At 41.3% G+C, this 22,969-nt stretch overlaps 1 protein-coding gene across 27 annotated transcripts in view; it reads right to left on the bottom strand.

Annotated features, from left to right (window-relative positions):
- Positions 1-3,723: 3,723 nt before the first annotated feature.
- add1 (adducin 1 (alpha)) overlaps positions 3,724-22,969 on the bottom strand; it is a 46,109-nt gene continuing 26,863 nt past the window's right edge. For 2 of the 27 annotated variants that reach the window (XM_074617267.1, XM_074617269.1), the window contains exons 11-18: positions 21,275-21,370; positions 20,768-20,860; positions 20,350-20,367; positions 18,346-18,432; positions 16,474-16,630; positions 15,653-16,021; positions 14,710-14,802; positions 3,724-4,666 (exon numbers count right to left, since the gene is read on the bottom strand). In XM_074617267.1, coding sequence (XP_074473368.1) covers positions 4,386-4,666; positions 14,710-14,802; positions 15,653-16,021; positions 16,474-16,630; positions 18,346-18,432; positions 20,350-20,367; positions 20,768-20,860; positions 21,275-21,370 — 1,194 coding nt within the window. In that variant the 3' untranslated portion in view covers positions 3,724-4,385. Of the gene's footprint in view, positions 4,667-12,852; positions 12,891-14,709; positions 14,803-15,652; positions 16,022-16,473; positions 16,631-18,345; positions 18,433-20,349; positions 20,368-20,767; positions 20,861-21,274; positions 21,371-22,969 lie in introns of all 27 variants that reach the window. The other 25 variants (XM_074617294.1, XM_074617295.1, XM_074617268.1 and 22 more) reach the window with 19 other exon arrangements.

Below are 22,969 nucleotides of genomic sequence, written 5' to 3'. Positions count from 1 at the left end.
AAGAAACCCCTCCTTCAAAATAAGGGCACAGGTTACACAGAACACAGGTTTAATATGAGGAGTTTACAACAATCGCCAGCACAAATATATGATAACTCATTTTAATAGCTTATCCCACAAGTAAGATCAAACATAACTATAGGTTGTATTATACAAAGCCTATCTGCAGAAACTGCAATGCTCAGTGGTGTCAGTCGGTTCACTTTGGTCCAGACTGATATGATGCAGTATCTCCACATTAGAATCACTCACATAGCGAAAAGATAAACAAAAAGCAGTGCCAAAAAAAAAGGACAACAGAAAGAAACAAATGAAAACATATAATTAAAAAAAAGAGAATCACGCAGAAGTATGACAATAAATAACTTTGGAGATTCATTGTTTTCATAGCTTTTTTGTTTTGGGAGGAAGAAATCATTGACACATCTTGCATGTCCTTCATAAAAATGAAGAAATTAAGCTGTTTTTTTGTTTTTTTGTGTGTGTAAATTAACATTTGTGAATCTGGAATTTGGCGAGAATTAAAATGAGATTAATAAGGAAAAATGCATTACTGTCTTTGCCACTGTAATCATAACACCCAAATATAATATTTCTATAGTAAAATGCAAAATCTGAGAAAATGTTGCTGATGTGAGCATTTAGCTCCAGTACAGCTTCACAGAGCCACTAACAGGAGACCACTGGTCTCAGTAGGCCCAGTGGTCAAGGTAATATCACACCAGGCCCTGAAAAACAGGTCAAATAATAGTATATCAAATGTATGGATACAAATATTGTAATGTATTTGATGATCAATTTTTGATTCATTTTAATCCCTGTTTTATTTTCAATTTTCTGTCCTTTATATTTTGAGCCGCTTTTGTTTGTTTTACTGACTGTTTTCCTCTGTGTGCCAATATTGTGTGAGTATACTCATGATATACATGTATCCATTGTTCGTACAATGTAAAACACATTACTATATGCATACACATTGCTGGTAATCAGTTAATTAAAAGTTGACCATAAAATTCTTTTACTATTTTTGACACCTTTATCATCTACTGAAGCAGAATGATCCATCCTGAACCTGAACAAATACTTCTAATATTGACTCATATATGACTGATAAAGGAGGTAGCTTACTGTATATTTCTACATTATTTGCAATGAGATTTGACATAAATGACTCCAATCACACAATACTGATTTTCAATGTAGTGTGTTTTTTATTCATGGCTGTAAAAGAGGCAGAACTATGAGAAAAGAGAGGTGGAAGTGTTCAGTCTGTAGATGGTGGAATGATGAGACACGTTTAGATTGGAAGTAGTTCAGACAGATAATACAAATCAGCATAGCTGCAGGATTAAAAGAAAACAATCTATGGTTGACTCAAATGAAAACCATGACTACAAAGAGTATTGTTATCAGCACACTAAAACTAAAATAAAATATAACTCAAATAAAAAGGGTATTACAGTCATTTAAAGGACAGTACACGCTCTAAGCACTCTACACATGCAGTCCTTCAATTCCTCATCTTGTATGCATTGATGTAGATTCACCATCTGTTGTGGACACAGGTGTGAAAAGAGTCTCAGATTTGGTGAAGCGTCCTGTTAAATTTCAGAGTTAGTAAGAAGATGAGGACTGACCCTTCACTAAAACAGGATGAATCAACACACGTTAGCAATGCATGGACTATTAATGCTCTGCAACGTTAAAGGGGAACTACGTTTTCCAACTTCAGACTTCCAACTACATTTACAAAAATTTATGTCGGTTATTCCTAATGTCTTAGACAGTCCAAAAAATATTAATAAACATGAACAACTCTCTCCCAAATCCCAAAACTATAGTGCTAAAACTCAAACTTGTGATGTCATAGGGTATACAGTCTGCAGCCAATTAGAGTGTTGTCAGGCTATTAAATAGGCGTTATCAGTAGCTATAAGCACCATAGATGTGGGTCAGTAGGGGCATGCTACACCCACTAGTAGGTTTAATCATCCATTTACATAGTAGATCACCGAAAGAAGGTATAAAAGAACACAACAGCGACCTCTAGTGACCGTAGTAATTATGACAGGAGCAGAAGTGGAAGTCAGGCGCTGTAGTATAGACCTTGTGAAACTCCATGAGCAGTGGAGGTTGGGGACAATTTATGGGACACAAAACACAAGGTTTTCACCCAGGAGATAAGAATTCACATCCAGTGTGTAGTTGTCTTTGTGTTCGTAGTTATTTTAACACAAAATATGTTTTTCTCTAAACTTTACTGTTTTTTTTTTTTGTTGCCTTAACCTAAAGAAGCCTTTTTGTTTGTGTTCAAAACGTGACCTTTCATTCAGTTTTACATGTTAGAACGTGTTACTTTTAAGTTTCACTTTTATAACGAAGTTGGCATAGTAGGCCCCTAATGACCTAAATCTATGGTGCTTAAAGCGACTGATAACGCCTATTTAATGGCCTGTAGTAGGCGTAGTATGCCCCACATCTATGGTGCTTATAGCGACTGATAACGCCTATTTAATGGCCTGTAGTAGGCGTAGTAGGCCCCTAATGACACACATCTATGGTGCTTATAGTGACTGATAACGCCTATTTAGTGGCCTATTTAATGGCCTATTTAATGGCCTGATAACAGCTGAATCGGGTGATGAATGGGAGGTTGATTTTGTGGACGCACAGAATGTGTCTTTTTTTCACACCCAAATTAACCTTATTCTTGTTGCGAAACAGAAAATGTTCCCCTATACTCCGAACATTCACCTGGGTGCTCTCAGTGTCATCTAACATCTCTCCCTATTCATCGTCGATGGAGCAGCTCCACACTTTATACCCTATGACATCAGAAGTCTGAGTTTTAGCACTCTAGTTTTTGGATTTGGGAAAGAGTTGTTCATGTTTACTAATATTTTTTGGACCATTTTAGACCATATATGAATCAAGAAAATGGGCATAGTTCCCCTTTAAGCACGGCTCATTTTTTGCAATCACACCATTGATTACATATCTTAAACAAAAAAAGCTTCTCCAGCGTACATTGTGTCTTTACTGCAACTGGAAACACATAGGTAGTCAATGACTAAGTATTATTTGCTCAGAGTGGAGTTTTACACAGGAAAGTCCAGGGTGACCTATGACTGATCATGCAGCTTCATAACAGTGACATTTACATGTTCTGTAACAACTGTATTAATGATAGAACGTGTGAGTTCCCAGACAGTGGTTTATAAAAGAGGTTCACAGTGCTATCTCACAGCAAGCAATCATGGCTCAATCTACTTTGTGAGAAAAAGCATAAAAACAAATTACATAATTGAGAATACAATTTCACACAATATGTAGCATTTCTGTCCGTTTCTGCCTTTCATGGAGACGGAGAGAAATCAAGGGGCATATGCAAAGCCAGGCTCAAATAATTAGAATAAATGAAAAATATGTTTATACACATTCCCTTCATACTAAAGACTTACAGCCAGCAGCAAATATACTATCAACAAGAACAGTGCTTGCGGACGCTTCCCGGGATGACTCACATTTCTTTGTGATCCACGCTGTTCAAACATTATCATCTGCAGGTTTACAGCACCACAGATTAATCTGTTTTTGAGAAATATCAAACCCAGCTTCCACATCCTATAAATATCTAAAGCACTATATAACATACCTGTAAGTTAAGGCCGTGTTAAATGCTTGTGGCTTTTGAGTTTTTAAAAAAAGTCAACACAGATGGGATTTAGCTTATGGAAGATTTAATGAAAATGTTGGATTATGGAGACATTAATATGGACTTTGTATGTATGCATTTTCCATAAATAATCAACTGGAAATATCCCAACTGTTGTTCACCTGGCCTGCTTACATGGAATTCAGCTTCAGAGGTAAAATTAGCATTATGCAATTTGTAGTTTTAACCACCAGTTAAATGAGAGTACAAGCTTTTCTTTCTTTCTGCATTCACTGTTTTTAAAAGACACTTTGACATATTTTTGATACAATCCCAATACATTCTAGTGGTTACAATGGTTTAGGTTAAAAAGAAAAAAGAAAAAAAGAGGGCGATAAAACCCTAAAAGCTCACATTAAATGTGTGGGCCTGTAGTAATAGACATGCACCGAAGGCCAGATGGAGTAGACAAGACAGAATGTATCACTCACTCACAACTAAAAAGCTTCTAATAATTAAAAACCTTTATGCAATCGGTCTGCACTGTATACAAAATTGGCACACACTAACGAGGAGAAGAAGGTTAATAAGCCGGCGACAAATGATATCAAAACAACAAAAAAAGCAGAACTGTTTGTAACAGTGGCTTGCTCCAAAGGGTGATAGCAGACGAAAGAAGCGGAAAATGAAAGGAGGCAGAGGCCAGCCTGGAGGACCGATCCGACGTTATCTAGGACTCTGTCTTTTTTTTGTTTTTCTTTAGGAAGGAAGGGGTGCGGAACTTCTTTTTCTTTTTGGAGGGCGACTTGCTGGGAGACTCTTCTCCCTCCTGGTCGCCAGCGTCAGCGGGTTCCTCCCCCTCAGCTGCGTCTGCACTGACGGGGGCGGAGGCGGGTTCTTCGGCAGGAAGTGCTGGGGCATCGGAGGGGTCGTCGGGTGTTAAATCTGGAAGGGTCTGTCTCAGGGTGGCGGCGTCGCTGTCATCCTTAAAGGTCTGTTCTGGCAAGGACTCTGATGGGAGGAGGAGGAAGAGGAAGAAGAAGAGAGTTATTGATCTCAGATGACAAACTGATGGATCTGCGCTGCTGAGCTCACGAACCGCTGAGGCTAGTACAAATCCACCAACTGGATAAGCTGCTAAATCCACACCATTCCCTACTTTAAAAAAAGCTTTCTCTTGTCACTGCATGAGACCACGCAACACATTCTCACTCCCAACTCGTCAAACACCACCGCCGCTTGGTCACAGCGACCCTCGACATCAGAGACCGACGCACGGGGTACCCCTCTTGCGTTTTTGACGGACCAGGGACGGCGTCAATATACACTCGTTAAATGCAGAGTCCTTTCAAAATAAACTTTAATTTTCACAGGAAGTTAGGTTTAGGTAACACGACCACTTAGTTAGGGTTAGGAAGCGGTCGTGGTTGACGTTAACGTCACTGACTATCGACTCACTTGACCGATGACACTACCGACTCACAGGTCTCAAGGGACTGACGATAATAAAGACTCACGGAACAAACGGGACTGACAATACTAACGACTCACGTGACTCACAGGACTCACGGAACTGACGATACTAACGACTCACGTGACTCACAGGACTCACGGGACTGACGATAATAAAGACTCACGGGACTGACGATACTAACGACTCATGTGACTCACAGGACTCACGGGACTGACGGTAATAAAGACTCACGCGACTGATGATACTAAAGACTTACGGGTCTGACGATACTAATGACTCACGTGACTCACGGGAGTGACGATACTAACGACTCACGTGACTCAAGGGACTGATGATAATAAAGACTCACGGGACTGACGATACTAACGACTCACGTGACTCACAGGACTCACGGGACTGACGATAATAACGACTCACGTGACTCACAGGACTGACGATAATAAAGACTCACGGGACTGACGATACTAACGACTCATGTGACTCACGGGACTGACGGTAATAAAGACTCACGCGACTGATGATACTAAAGACTCACGGGTCTGACGATACTAATGACTCACGTGACTCACGGGAGTGACGATACTAACGACTCACGTGACTCACAGGACTCAAGGGACTGATGATAATAAAGACTCACGGAACTCACGGGATTGACGATACTAACGACTCACGTGACTCACAAACTGACGATAATAAAGACTCACGGGACTGACGATACTAACGACTCACGTGACTCACAGGACTCACGGAACTGACGATACTATTGACTCACGTGACTCACGGGACTGACGACAATAAAGACTCACGGGACTGACGATAATAAAGACTCACGGGACTCACAGGACTCACGGGACTGACGATACTAATGACTCACGTGACTCACGGGACTGACGATACTAACGACTCACGTGACTCACAGGACTCACGGGACTGACGGTAATAAAGACTCACGCGACTGATGATACTAAAGACTCACGGGTCTGACGATACTAATGACTCACGTGACTCACGGGAGTGACGATACTAACGACTCACGTGACTCACAGGACTCAAGGGACTGATGATAATAAAGACTCACGGGACTGACGATACTAACGACTCACATGACTCACGGGACTGACAATAATAACGACTCACATGACTCACAGGACTCACGGGACTGACGATAATAAAGACTCACGGGACTGACAATACTAACGACTCATGTGACTCACGGGACTGACGGTAATAAAGACTCACGGGTCTGACGATACTAATGACTCACGGGAGTGACGATACTAATGACTCACGGGAGTGACGATACTAACGACTCACGTGACTCACAGGACTCAAGGGACTGATGATAATAAAGACTCACGGAACTCACGGGACTGACTATACTAACGACTCACGTGACTCACAGGACTCACAAACTGACGATAATAAAGACTCACGGGACTGACGATACTAACGACTCACGGGACTGACGATACTAACGACTCACGTGACTCACGGGACTGACGATAATAAAGACTCACGGAACTGACGATAGTAACGACTCACGGAACTGACGATACTAACGACTCACGTGACTCACGGGACTGACGATAATAAAGACTCACGGGACTGACGATACTAACGACTCACGTGACTCACAGGACTCACAGGACTCAGGACTCACAGGACTCACGGGACTGACAATACTAATGACTCACGTGACTCACGGGACTGATGATAATAAACACTCACGGGACTGACGATACTAACGACTCACGTGACTCACGGGACTGACGATAATAAAGACTCACGGGACTGACGATACTAACGACTCACGGAACTGACGATACTAACGACTCACGTGACTCACGGGACTGACGATAATAAAGACTCACGGGACTGACGATACTAACGACTCACGTGACTCACAGGACTCACAGGACTGACGATACTAATGACTCACGTGACTCACGGGACTGATGATAATAAACACTCACGGGACTGACGATACTAACGACTCACGTGACTCACAGGACTGATGATAATAAAGACTCACGGGACTGACGATACTAACGACTCACGTGACTCACAGGACTCACGGGACTGACGGTAATAAAGACTCACGCGACTGATGATACTAAAGACTCACGGGTCTGACGATACTAATGACTCACGTGACTCACGGGAGTGACGATACTAACGACTCACGTGACTCACAGGACTCAAGGGACTGATGATAATAAAGACTCACGGGACTGACGATACTAACGACTCACATGACTCACGGGACTGACAATAATAACGACTCACATGACTCACAGGACTCACGGGACTGACGATAATAAAGACTCACGGGACTGACAATACTAACGACTCATGTGACTCACGGGACTGACGGTAATAAAGACTCACGGGTCTGACGATACTAATGACTCACGGGAGTGACGATACTAATGACTCACGGGAGTGACGATACTAACGACTCACGTGACTCACAGGACTCACAAACCGACGATAATAAAGACTCACGGGACTGACGATACTAACGACTCACGGGACTGACGATACTAACGACTCACGTGACTGACGATACTAACGACTCACGTGACTCACAGGACTCACGGGACTGATGATAATAAAGACTCACGGGACTGACGATACTAACGACTCACGTGACTCACAGGACTCACGGGACTGATGATAATAAAGACTCACGGGACTGACGATACTAACGACTCACGGGACTGACGATAATAAAGACTCACGCGACTGATGATACTAAAGACTCACGGGACTGACGATACTAATGACTCATGTGACTCACGGGACTGACGATACTAAAGATTCAAGTGACTGACGAGTCATGTGACTGAAGACTGACGTGACAAAATAAGTCAACGTTACTTTAAGTTTCACACGGGACACGAACACAGGTCTCCTGGTTGAAAGTTGTGGGTTTGTTTGACCCCATCCAACCCCCCTTCCGACCGACCTGAGTGGACTCTCATGCTATTTATACTACGTCACTTGCTCCAGCTGTTGAATAACGCCGAGGGAGGGTTTACAATGGAGTTAGTTGAAAAAGCGGTTCGTCATACTGTTGCTAAAGGGTGCCTCTGTACGTCGGTCTCCGATGCCGAGGGGCGCTGAACAAACAGTATTTGACGAGGAGGGAGTAAGAACGGGTTGGTCCACACAACGTGGCCTCTTTAGCAGAGCCATCTATTAAATTGATTTATTTAAATCTGTTCAAGATGCCGCTAAATATACACAAGTAAACAAAAGCCGAACACGTCCAAACGCAACATTCCCACTAAATTCACAAACACACTCATAAAACAACAGACCTGAACGGACAACCTTTCCTCAGAACAACAGCCAAACCCAGATGCACCGTTCCTCTCTTACATAACAGATCAGCATCTCTCACTAGCTTTACTTCTAACCTTTAACTAAAAATAAGTCTTTGCTCTCATTAAATCAGGATTTCATCTTTCTCTCCGACTCCTTTTATGTTCCTTATTTTGACAGGCCCAAGCCGGAACACAGCGTTTTTGTTTTACCTTCATTTCAACAGGGAAATCTTAATGAGTGCCGTTCCCTGGCTCATTTGCACCCTGTGTGTACAAACAAACACAAATCAAAGTCTACAACACAGAAAGAAACTATTGCAATGTTTTTCAAAGATTTTAATAACCACACAAGCGAGGTTTCCTAAGTCAGGGGAGTTAAATTAATTCAAAACTGGCGCAGCTCTCAAGGACAAATAAGAGAATTAATGAAAATTAAAATGAGTCTTTTAATCCAGATGCTGGGAGTATAAAACTACCTGAGCTGTTCCCTCTAGTCTTAATAATGAATGCTAGAAGATCTGTATGTGTCTGGTTTTCACACATCACAATGAATTCATCTGTAAATTATTTTTGAAATGATACATCAACTTGCTAATGCTGATTTAGTTTTTTAAATATTTTAATTTTTAAAATAATATAACAATAAAACATAAATCTAGCCTTTGTGTTTGTCCGAGTATGTTATAGTAAGCATCTGAAAATGTTAGAACGAAATTACATTTTCCTTATCATACTAGGGCTAACAGCCCTGCAATACCTGGGGCTTGTTAGCTTTAGCAAAATGCATATTTTTTTTTTGCAAAATTCATATTTAAGACTGTTTTTACAACTTGAAACATTAAAACGTCAGGAAGACGATTCACATGGTTAATGTTGATAGCGTTTAGGGGTGGGAAAATAAATCGATACAGAAAGTATCGTGATATTTTTGCGTGGCAATACTGTATCGATACACGGACATCAAGTATTGATCCGTTATTACCTCCGCCAAGGCATAAGGCCTAGGAAGGAGGTTATGTTTTCACCGGCATTGGTTTGTTTGTTTGTTTGTTTGTTGGTTTGTCTGTTAGTAGGATTACTCCAAAAGTCTGCGATGGATTTGAATGACATTGTGTGTGGCACAATGAACAATCCATTAGATTTTGGTGGCGATCCGGATCATGATCCGGCTTCGGGAATTTTTTTTCATAACTCCGTTCAGCCTGTGCATTAACACCACAGGCTTTAAGACATTGACGCATTCATGGCGCGACATACATGAAACTTGCCTTGGCGGAGGTCTGCGCTCTCCGAGTTCACTTCTAGTTATATAAACTATTAACCTCTTAACAATCCGACAGTTACTGTTCTGTCTCTTAGAGGTTGTAGCGGGCTCAGTCTTAAAGCTAGAGTGAAGATACTAGTATTGTCACGAAGGAGGCTAAAATAACGTTCCAAACTTATGCTCGATTTTGGCGAGGAAAAACTGGCATGGCCATTTACAAAGGGGTCCTTTGACCTCTGACCTCAAGATATGTGAAGGAAAACTATCTTCTGAAATCTGTATCTTTTTAGATAAAACAGATGTTGACAAACTGCATAATTTGCAGAGGAAAAAAGGTAATAAATTGCTATATGTCTTATTGCAGTACTCAGCATATCGCAAAATGTTTAAAATCGCAATAAGATCGTATCGTGACTTAAAGGACCCATATTGTAAAAAGTGAGATTTTCAGGTCTTTATATTATAAAGCAGGTTTAATTGCTATATAAATACTGTTAAACTATCAAAACACTCAATATACGGAGAAATACACACAGCCCGTATTCAGAAATTGTGCGTTTGAAACAAGCCGTTAGGATTTCTGTCCATTTGTGTTGTCACAAATATACAATATTTAGACCATTACACGGTTTAAACATGAACGTTCTAAATGTGTCCCAGTTTATTTCCTGTTGCAGTGTATGTAAATGACATCAGCTAACAGGAAGTAAACATGAAGCCAAACTATTGCCTAGAAATGCAATTCCATTGCAATTCCGTTGAAATGCATTAAAACGGAGCGTTTCAGATAGAGGGTAAATACAGGTATATTCAGGCAGCCAGTACGAGAAAAATAAAGGGTGTTTTTGAACATTACAGCATGTAAACATGTTCTAGTAGAAACACTGCGTACTTTTCTAACGCAGGACGAGGCTGGTTCTGGGAATATAACTTGTGTTCAGGTCACCGTGCCCTTATCCTGTTTATATTTTAAATAAAGATCCAAATTTAAAAAAACTAAAAAATAATTTCATTTAGTTTTCTTCACAGAAATGAAGGTCTTGCGACCCCATGTAAAGCTTTGGCGACACCTAGTGGGGTTCGGGTCCCCCCAGGTTGGGAACCAGTGATCTAGTATGTGGACTTCATTTTTACATGCTTTCCTATCCAGCGACCAGTATTATCATCTGGATGTAAGTGCTTTTTTTTTTTTAAATCCTTTAAAAATACTCCCAGCAAAAAGAGTCAAGAAGCAACAAGGTCAGTGCATTTTTTGGTCATTGGATTTTCCTTTCACAAACAGGTATTAAAAAACAAAAAATGAAATACAAGGCGTTTTTCTTTCTCAGGGTCAAAAAGGGATGAACTAAACTTAAAAAACGGGTTGATTTTCATTTTCTATTTCTTAAAACAAAAAATAAAATCACTAGAAGACAGAAACGAAAAAATGCCCGATTTTTCATATTCGGCGTCCTCCAGGCTGGACACATAACGTTGGTCTCTATGTGCAGCCGGCTGTGAGACGAGTGGTCAGGGGCCGTCTACAAAGTGCATCGTCGAAAAGAGATGCTATAAAAATATTCAATAACTTCGTTATACAGTGTAGTACCACCAAAATTACTTCACACATCAATGCTTTGGACAAATATACTTTTGCATAATTTTGGTGAATTTTTAATGGGAAAAATATTCAATAACTTCAGTAATAAACAGTGTAGTACCATAAAATTTTTTCCCTGAGACACACTCTTTTATTGTTTAAAAAAAAAACTACATACTGATCCATGTCCATCACCTTTAGTTACACAGCAGCACTGTACTTTTTTTCCTATACACAGCACCGTTCTCATACGCGCTCTTACTTTTTAAATGGCAACTTCCGGTCGCAGACTATGTAAAAAAACAGGCATATTTTGTTTCTGTCTTGTAGAGATTTTTTTTTGATTTTTTAGAAATAGAAAATTAAAATGAACCTGTTTTTAAAGTTTAGTTCATCCCTTTTTGACCCTGAGAAAGAAAAAAGGCATCATATTTCAATTTAAATTTTTTTATTTTAAAACGAAAATCAAATAACCACAAATGTTTGTTTTTTAACATCCGTTTGTGAAAGGAAAATCGAATGACCAAAAGATACACTGACCCAACAAGAGCTGGTTCTGGATCCAGAAGCTCTGCTACTTCAGTCGGACCTTTCCAGGGATCAGTGAAGCCAAACGGAATCCAAACCACAGCTTTTAGCTCAGCTACAAGCTCACACAGTGCAGTCAGTTGCAAAACAACTGCAGCTTAGTTCAGTTTTAATGTTGCTCACATGCTACAGAGAAAAACCCCCGTCGTCAAGACCTGAGAAAACACTACTACACACCAGCCTGCATTTCACATCTCTCGTGTCAGAACAGAGATAGGGCCCAACTCACAGACAGATAAAAATGGAGACTCAACAACACCACACAGCCAAAAAGCATTGGACCTCGACCATCTTTCACACTAAACCAACAGAGAGTCTCAAGCGAAGCCGACAGCAGCATGTTTGGTTGGAAAGCCACACCCCAAAGAAAACACCGATGTACCTGGTAAAGGACTCGTCTGTAAAAGACAAACAAACATGTTGAAAACATTACCTGATGTCTTCCATGAAACAAAAGTGCAATATAACATTGATAAAAGTGCTTAATGTGCAAGAGAGGGTTGGTTAATTTGACAGTGAATCGTTGGCAGGAGGAAAAGAGAGGTTATCTAACGTGAAAGGTTTGGTGAGCTGTGAGGTTTACTCCAGGAACATCCTCCACTTTTGTTTTATCATTCTGGTTAATGGGACTTTAAAGCATATTGCTCATTGGATTGTAAGGAAAATGTATCAAGATAACTTGTTATTTCTTGCCATGGTCATTTATTTTTTTCCCACTTTTTTCGTGACAAAAGGGAGGAGCTCTGAAATAACCCCCATCAACCCACAAGAAAGAGATTCAGAGGAGTTCAGAGAACCGAGTTAAAACCGACTGAACAGTCTCAAACCCCGGATAAAAAAGGGGTTAGTTCAGACCACAGAACAGCTCTACTAGTGAAGCCATGCAACGGAAAAACAAGGGTGATGATCAAACACAAGGTATGGAGGGTGAGGGTAATTAGGAGGGTGGTGAACAGTACGTACTTACTATGGCAACAGGTACTCTTTTGCATTTCCATCTCCTGATTGTAATCGCAGCCACAAAGAAGGAAAAAGCACAAGTAGAAACAAATGTCTATGCAGGTCAAACCACAGGCACAGTGTTAAATCAAAAAATTAATCAAAATGTGAGAAAAAAAAAAAAAAAAAAAAAGAGAAAAACACCAGAAGAAAATCTTAAAAAGAATGGTCGGGAACCATTCTTAGTAGACCCCAAAAAGATGGAGAATGGAAGTGAAGGGGGTAAAGGAGATACTGTACATAGAGACATATGTTATATAACAACATTTCAAGGTATTAGATTACACCTGCGATCAAAACCACTCATCCCCCTTCTTCCCTCATGCAGAAAACTTGTAATGTATGACTGGAATAATGCCAATTATTGCTTAAATAAAGATTATAACTTTAACTTATTTAATTTTTTTAAGAGCCAGTTCTGGTATCATCATGCATGATACTGTTCACAGAGGTGTAATCCAATAGTAATAAAGACCAAGAGGGAGAAAAATAAATATAAAAATAGACGTGTAGAGATGTCTGCTCTGGGGTCCATCAATAAATGCTCATTCTTTTCAAATATATCATATCTCTTCTATTCAGTGTCACTCTTTGGGCATCATGCAAGAACCAGTCGTCCGAACAGATTCGTTCACCAATTTTCTCGCATTTTGAATTTTCTCTTTGGTATGAACTAGGTATTAAAATATTTAATCGCGATTAATCGCAAATTAATCACACATTGTTTTAGCTGTTCAAAATGTATCTTAAAGGGAGGGGTTTGTCAAGTATTTAATACTCTAATATGCTGCTTTATGCAAATGTATGTATATTTGTATTATTGTAAATCAATTAACAACACAAATCAATGACAGATATTGTCCAGAAACCCTCACAGGTACTGCATTTAGCATAAAACAATATGCTCAAATCATAACATGGCAAACTGCAACAACAGCTGTCAGTGTGTTGACTTGACTATGACTTGCCCCCAAACTGCATGTGATTATCATAAAGTGGGCATGTCTGTAAAGGGGAGACTCGTGGGTACCCATAGAACCCATTTACATTCACTTATCTGGAGGTCAGAGGTCAAGGGACCCCTTTGAAAATAGCCATGCCAGTTTTTCTTTGCCAAAATGTAGCGTAAGTTTGGAGCGTAATTTAGCCTCCTTCCCAACAAGCTAGTATGACATGGCATGGCTGGTACCGAACTAAAACTGAGTCCGCTACAACCTTAAAAGTTGCGTTATTATCGCGTTAACTTTGACAGCCCTAGTACGAACACAATTTAAGTGTGATCCAGACCTGTCGTAGGAGTCGTGAGCAATTAGTCTGCTGTTATCCAAAACATAGCCTTAAGTAGTATCTTAAGGGGATTAATTATACTAATTTACAATTCTCATGAACGCACGCTCGATTACGCACAGGCGGCGGTCATAGTGTTTACGCAGGTCATTTACATCTGAAGTTAAGAGCGTTTGCAGTATAAGAATAATGTTCTTGCATGAGGCCCCAATGTCCTTTCCAAACTATTTCCTGACATTACCTCTGGAGACTGTGAATTAAAGCCTGTAAGTTTCCATCTCTCATAGCGTCGACCTGATTAAAGAATCCAAACCTCTTGGCCTGTTATTACAGGAAGCACAGCACAGCACCTGTAGTAGTATTATTAAAGACCACAACATGAACGCACAGGCAGACGGCAGAGCCTACGCGTTCCCTCCGTAGAACCCTAGAAAAGCCACCAAAAACCCAGCCAGAGGGCGAGAGAGCGAAGCCCATGCCGAACCAGGCAGAACCGGGCCGCACCAGTGTGTCAAGTATGTCGGGCCGACCTACCTTCCTCTGCTCGGACCGGGGTGCTGGGTGGCGTGGTGGTGGGTTTCTGGATCTGGGGCTCTTCCTCCTCAGGCTCTGCTAGCTGCTCCACGTCTAAATGAAAACCAGCAGAAATGAAACAGAGACTGTTAAAGGAATATATCACTAAATAAATGAGCAATTCAATTATTTATACGCTACAATTTTGATTGAACCCTCAAAGAATCGTATGGCGTCAACACAACAAAACACTAATTAAAGGGAAGACAGTACAGAAACAAATCAGGAAGGAAGCCTTAATCAGGAGAACACTACTTTCAAACAAATCCCAGTAAAAATCAACCTGAACATATTAACAGAACTAACATTAGTTTTATTGGAAATCAGTCACAAGCACAGGAGGGAGAGTGGACACCAACAGAGATATATCCAGGACAGGTTAGCAGGAAGAGAGGGAGGACACCATTATTCATGTCCCACACATGGGATGCTCTGATTGGATGACTGAGCACAGCTTCCTCCAAAAAAGATTAGCACAAGAACACACCACTGCAAAAGCACTTTTAGACAGAGCGCCCTCAAAGAGAGGGGGCGGCTTTAAATCTGAAAAAATTAGCTTCTTCACATCCTCTCTACTCAGCTCCTCGTCCAATCAAACTGCAGAAAGGGATCTGATCTGCCTGAACTCTGATGCCTTTGGACAAAACATCAGAGAGCAGGGAGGGGGGGATGAGGGAGGAGGGGGGGATAATCAAGCAAAGGCTTCGAAGATTGAACTGTGGGTAGGGAGAATGCTTGCGCGTGGTAAAAAACAGCGGCAGCAGACTCCAAACCCCCAGAAACAGGAGAGGACACAGCAGGCAGGGGGTTCCCACACTCCCAGTGCAGCGGACCAGGGCTGAGCAGGGTGAGGAGGGTTTAGCGGGAGGCCGGATTTTTTTAGGCGTGACTCCGCTTCATCTACCTGGAGCCTGATCCGCCTCAGCCGCCTCTACCACCGACGGCTCTTTGCTGAGGGCTCGCAGCACGGCGCAGTGGAACTCCTTGTGTGGGGAATCTGGAGCTGAAACAACCTCTCCCGTCGTGGAAAAAACGTCATCTGTGGAGTCTGCGCGGCCCCGACCGGCCGGCTCAGCCCCGCCGGAGAGGAAGAGTGATGGGGAGCCCTGCCCGGAGGCTGGCGTGACGGGCGTGGCGGTTGTAGGCGGGGCTATCTGTAAGCTGGGCGAGTCATTCGCAGACTGCAGAGGTGTGGAGGCGGAGGCTTGACCCCTCGGTAGCGGTTCGGGCTCAGGACAGGCTGATCCCTCCCTACTACCGCCTCGTCCCTGCACTGTGAAGTCATGTGTACAGTGTGTGTGTGTGTGTGTGTGTGTGTGCGAGATTACAACACCAATCTGAAGTTCACTGGGTTTTTGCATGATCCTGCAGGAAGGTAAATATTCTTTTATTACAAGTATCCTTTAAAAAAATCTTCTAATTTTATTATGAGCATGTTCATTAGCTGCAAATACCTTGAACAGAAAACATATAGTACAACATCAACATGTAACAGCTCAGGTGATCTCTACCTAATTCTTGCCTGTATCTATACTTGCTGTGAAGACTGATCTAAATGACTTTTCTTGAGGGAGGTCGAGGAAGAGTGATTACAGGAGGAGGGAGCTGTGAGTTACACAACACAATTCCCTTTTGTCCATGCTATGCAATTTTACCAAGACAACTAAGGATTCAGTATGTTTGGTTTCTTTCACATTCTACTGAGATTTATTTATCAGCCGTTACCTTCAGGTCCCTTCTGGTTCTGCTCCACCTCCTTGCGGTACTCGTCCAGCTCCTGGTCGGTGAGTTTGTTGAAGGGGTTGGGACCCTGCTTGCTGATGATGACCCTGGGCTGGTATTCCTTCTCAATGATGGCCTTGGATGCGGTCACTAGCTCCCCCTACAGGACACACAGAAGGGAAGGCAGGGAGAGATGATGAGTCACTGCAGGTTACACATGGAAGGATTTAACAGATTGAAAACTGGCTGCAGTATCAAATGATTTGCAGAAAATCTCTCTTGAACTGGATTATCAGATAAGAGGGAGTTTACACACAGAACTATAATGCAGCATGAGCAGAAGTATATCTGCCGTAGATGAATAAATGTGTCTTCAGAGCACAAGTTAGAGCTAACAGACCCTTTAGAAACTCAGGAAGCACACGTTATGATGAAAAATAACAGGTTACTTCTTATTATGTTACCAAAGAGCAGGATTATTCATGTTTCATGTTCATTTTATACAATAAACACAGCTATTTGAGAAAGAGTTCAAGCCAACTGAGGCACACAGGAAATAGTCAAGATGAAGCAAAAAAAAAAAAAAAAAGAAAAAGAAAGATCGCAGTAACTATCAGCAATAGCTGTGTTCTTTAACCTCTTCCACTCCTTGAGGGCGCTGGCGCCGACTTTATTTTTTTCAGAGGCTGTAGCAGGTTCAGAGCTAGAGTGAAGTTACTGGTATCATATAAAACTAGAAATCCTAATGAATCCATTGGTACCAACCATGTCATGCTAAAACGTTAAAGTTACGCTACATTTTGGAAAAACTGGCATGGCCATTTTCGAAAGGGATCCTTGAGCTCTGACATGAAACTTCACGACCACAAACTAGAGACCTAGAGCATTCAGAGGATAGATGGATTTCCTAGCTATATTGACAATAAGGGGGTTTCTGAGCAGTTTACACAACAGAAGCCCTCGCCATCCAATCACCAAAAAGTGCAATTCTTGCAGAAATCTCCAAAATGTCAAAAGTTTTTGAAACCAAATCACAGCATGGCTTTTTCTATGGTGATCCTCAAGGTCTTGGTGTCTTAATGTGGTATTTTGGAGGGATTATTGATCATTTTTATCAATTCTCGAGTGGACATTTTTTTTAAAATTTAGCACCAAATCTGTGTAACAAATGGTATCAACCCAATAATTGCTGGGAATGACCATCATATACTTCTATCATAATATTCTAAACCCTCATACACTTTAAACATATATTTCAATTAAGTCATTAATTATTTTGTTAATTTCTGATTTATGACTAGAACAACTTGTCACACAGTGCTGAGCTGCACCAATTATATGTGACATCTACTGCTGACCTGCTGTCTCCCCCTAAGGACCCCCTGTACCCCCCTAAAAAAGACAAAAATGGGACTATGAAAAAGAGGGGGGGGGGGGGGGGGGGGTGGAAAAGGTTAACCCAAAAACATATTAGCTTTAACTTCATTTACTCTTTTAAGCATTTTTTTTTTTTAAATTCTGTACCATTCATGCAGCAAACCCCACCATCAGTGGATCTAATAGCTGCCCTCTTTAGCGCCCACTTCAACTTCCAACAACAAGAAAATCTCTCCTGCAGACGGACTCAAGATACACATCGATCTTTTACCTCAAGGACCCTAGCTGGCACGAAAAAAACATTAACTTTATCCAAAGTTCTCGGCTCTAGAATGCATAATCATGCAGAAAAGACAAGGTCTCGTGACCTCACAAACAGAACGAGAGAAAACGGCCTCATTCTAGCACCATTATTCACTTCATCTATCAGGTGGCTATCTGCAGGCTAATAGGAATGACTGGAGGGTGATGTGGAGTACAGGTGAATAGTATTTGTACCTTTCTAATTGATTTAGCAGGACTATAGGACCCCTCGGACACATCGAGGCCATCAATAGTGTCTGTACAGTCAGACAGAGGGGCGTCCTGCAATAGTAAACCCAGTGAGGAGGGGGGGCACAACCCAGCTCTTAAACACCAGCACATTCAAATCAGCAGTCTGTCAGGCAGGCAGGAATGTGTGCAGGAACATACCACCTTTCACCCACCCACCCACCCATCCACCCACACACACACACAAACAAACAAACAAACAAACAAACAAACAAAGGTGGAAGGACGATATATCTCACTCAACTATAAATACTATTATGCAAGTAATCCTCAAGCACACGTGACGGTACTACTTTGAGTGACATATTTATGGTCACTGTGAAATGTCGACCTGGCCATGACCAGAATAAGAATACACACTTATAAAGTTTGGAGACAATACCTCTCAGAAAAGAGGCAGAAAAGTGATTTTAAAATAAAATACACAACTGCAAGCTCATCTTTAAGTAGTTAAAAAGCTGTGTGAAATCTTGGTATAAGTAGGGTTAATAATACATTTTCTATTTGTCTTATTAGTCACTTTCCACCTCTGCATACACACATACCATACAGACATACCCAAGCATTGGAAATGCATGCAAAGAGCGGTGGTTCTGGGGCTGTGAGAAGCAGAGCAGCGATGGAGCAAATATCTGAGCTCATGCATTGTAAAGACAAATGATCCACATCAAGGGCGCCTTTAACATGCTGGGTGACGTTTTAGGTAGCCCCTAAAACCTGTTTAACGCCCTTTAAAAATGATTAGCAGCTCTGTTTTAATTTGTCCTACCCCTCATGGTGTTTGGGTTAAAGATGCAGTGTGTAGGATCTGGCGGCATCTAGCGGTATCTAGCGGTGAGGTTTCAGAATGCAACCAACTGAAACTTCTGCCGTGTGTCAAGCGTGTCGGAGAACTACGGTGGCAAACGCGAAAATGCGAAAGGCCCTCTCCAGAGCTAGTGTTTGGTTTGTCCATTCTGGGCTACTGTAGATATTAACGGCTCATTCTAGGGTAACTAAAACACAATTATTCTTATTTTTTTGGTGATTATACACTAAAGAAAACCTACTTATTAATATTATATTCTATTTCTGCCAATAGATCCCCCGAAATGTTACACACAGTTCCTTTAAATGTCCAGGAAGTCATAGAATTGAGCTAATATCTGCCCAAGGGAGGACAAACCATGCAAACTCATACGTCAAATTTTAAGCAATTTTTAATTATTAATTCTCAAAAGAGGATAAAGAGTGCATGCAACATAGGTGCCGGATTACAAGACTTTTTGTCCCCCCACTTTCCCGTGTTATGGTAAAAAAAAACGGTAACGCCTGCCAGGTAGAATGTCGGCGATAATGTCTTGATGGCGTCTAACATGTTGGACCATCATCCTATCATAATCAACCATTGTGTAGCCTAATTCAAATGAAATCTAAGTGTTCTGACATCCAGCCCACTACAGTTTCATAATGATCCAGAAATATTTTTCCACTTCTCTTCTTTTGATAGTTTAACAGTATTTATATATCACTTAAACCTGCTTTATAATATAAAAGACATGAAAATCTCCCTTTTTACAATATTGGACCTTTAAAATGTACAAAGGGTCCAAGGTCCCCCGCCCCTCATAGTCTCACTGAATCCTGTGGGAAACGCTGTATTATGTCATCCAAAACTGAATGCCCCCCCCACTTAGAAACATATTCCAGCGCCGCAGGCATGCACAGAAATAAAAGTATATTAGACTGTAATGATCTGATCCGATGAAGGAGCTTGTTAAACATGTTAGTAACTGCAAGTTGACCAGTCTGCATGTGCTGAGACAGGTAACCGCCTGAAAAGGCAAAATAAAACAAAACCAAAAAAGAAATGAAGGAGAAAAAAAGAAAACTATGTATGAATATGGACACGACCTGAGCTGGCAGGTTTGGAGAGCAGAGTGAGGTTACCTCTCCCAAACACTTACTCACCTGCCAGATTGACAATCTCTGTGGTCAAAGAATAATGGGACAGTTACAAAAGTCACTCCGTGCTCTGGGACACAACATGGAGGACATGTTTCAGTGCTCGCTGTTATCAACGGTGAAGTTACTCCCTTCAGAAACTGATGTCAGATCAGATTACAATGAACATTTTCTTTCATTAAAGCTTAAAGGACAACTTCAAGCACAATATTCACACTTTGCGGGGTTTTGGTTTAAGGGGGAGACTCCAGACCTGGACAGAATATATCAGGAGATTTTTTTTTTAAAAATACATTTTAAATGCATTTAAACTGAATAGAGGAGACCAAACTAAAGTATTTCATCAGTAAGAGACTCCTATTCATCTCCAGGTCAGGATGGCTGTAGCAGCGAGGGTTTTAATGTGCAGAGTTCTCAGACTGACCTGGTTGAAGGTGCGCTCCCCCCCGGAGCCGGCACAAAGGACCTGAGACTGGGGCCCCGCTGTCTTTATGTCCTGCAGGTTCTGCTCACGGATCTACGGACAACAACATTTGAATTAATCCAGGGGTCAGCAACTTGTGGCTCCAGAGCCACATGCGGCTCTTTAGCTCCTCTTTTTTCTCGTAAAATTATGACTTTATTCTGGAAATCTCTGAATTTTTTCCCTCAATGTAGCCCTAATACCCCGTAGTACATTTGCTCTTTGGCCCTCACTGCATTAGACTTATATACTATATACTTAGACTATAAACTGTGTTACCTTCATCACAATGCTCAAATGTTTTGCTGCTCCAGACAGATTTTTTTTTTCTTTGCCTAAAATGGGTCTTTTGATAGTAAAGGTTGCTGACCCCTGAATTAGTCACATAAGAATAATAAACATACGCTGTATCAGGAGCCTCAGATGGTCTTTTGTTTCACAAAAGTAAAGAAGAGAAACACGTGATACCTTATTCCTCATTTCCAGGACATCTTTTGGGTTGGTGTTCATCGGGATGAACTGATTGGCTACGGCAGCCTGGCGGAGTCCTTCTTCCTTCGTCCACTGTAAATACCACATAAAGTGTTAGAAAAAACAACCAATACCCGATATACTGAAAGAGGCACAAAAATAGATTTAGACAAAACATAATGCAGGCTTCACAATACAGGAACCATGCTGAACTGAAATGGACAAAGTTGGATGGCTGTAAAAAGGCTTGAATGTAAAAAGTGAACCAATGATGATGAGATCCATTTAGAAATTTAGTCGGGGACTGTTCTACATCACCTACGTTACCTCTCGGATGCTTACTTATCAACCCAAAACACTGGATTATATCTAAATACGTTTTTCATACCTACCTCAAGTCTCTTGTGTGAGTGATGCACGATTCTTGTGATCTATGTACGTTGCTGCTGTAACAGCACAATTTCCCTTTGGGGATCAATAAAGTCAATCTATCTACCTCTCTATCCAGTAATAATGTGGTGCAGTGGGGCTCAAACACAGACTGGAGCAGAGATTAAATAGTCTAAATGGAGATTATACGCGTATGCGTTTAATTTAAAAGGGACAGTGTGTAGGATTTGGTGGCATCTAGTGGTGTGGTTGCAGATTGCAACCAGCTGAGTACCCCTCCGCTCGCTCCTCCCTTTCCAAGACTGCGGTAACGTGAGCCGCCGAGTGCAAAACCGTGGTAACGCCATTCGCCTCGCTCGGAGGTCATCTTTACCATAATAACGCTACTTTAGGAGCAACGGAAGATGCACTCGGCGGCTCACGTTACCGCAGTTTCACAAGCGTGTTGGAGATCTACGTTGGCCTTCAGGTTACGTAAAAACGCGATAGACTCTCTCTAGAGCCAGTGTTTGGTTTGTCCGTTCTGGGCTACTGTAGAAACATGGCGGTGCAACATGGCGGACTCCGTGAAGAGGCCCCGCTCCCTACGTAGATATGAAGGACTCATTCTAAGCTACGAGAACACAACGATTCTTAGTTTCAGGTGATTATACATTAATAAAAACATAGTTTGGAATATTATATTCCATTTCTGCTGATACATCCTCCTGAAATGCTTTAAAAAACAAATCATTGACATCCGTTTTAGGATTTATAGATTATGCATATCATTTCAAACAAAACAGCTAAAAGCGGTATTCTTTTTTTTAATGTTTATCCATAAGAGCGAATGCTAGAACACTAGGCACTCCAAGATGAACCCGCAAAAAGGCTGCTGGAAGCGGGCTGTTCTCATAACACCGTTTGCAGCTATACCTAGGAAAAGTAATGCACTGTAATTCGTAATCCAGGAAGTATAAAGAGCGACACACACAGCGTTAGGGAGAAGGTCGGGGTTGATGGATGGGTCAAAACACACCAGACTTTCGCCCAGGAGACCGATGTTCGTATCCCGTGTGAAACCACAAGTCAACGTTGATTTATTTGTCACATAAATAACTTAATACTTAAAGGTCCCATATTGTAAAAAGTGAGATTTTCATGTATTTTATATTATAAAGCAGGTTTAAGTGCTGTATAATTACTGTTAAACTATTAAAACGCTCAATATACGGAGAAATACACACAGCCCGTATTCAGAAATTGTGGTTTGAAACAAGCCGCTAGGACTTCTGTCCATTTGTGATGTCACAAATATACAAT

Source organism: Sebastes fasciatus, chromosome 19 (genome assembly GCF_043250625.1).
Source record: "Sebastes fasciatus isolate fSebFas1 chromosome 19, fSebFas1.pri, whole genome shotgun sequence".
Classification (NCBI taxonomy): Eukaryota; Metazoa; Chordata; class Actinopteri; order Perciformes; family Sebastidae; genus Sebastes; species Sebastes fasciatus.
The sequence above is the reverse complement of the archived record's forward strand: the minus strand, read 5'-3'. Positions and strand labels throughout refer to the sequence as shown.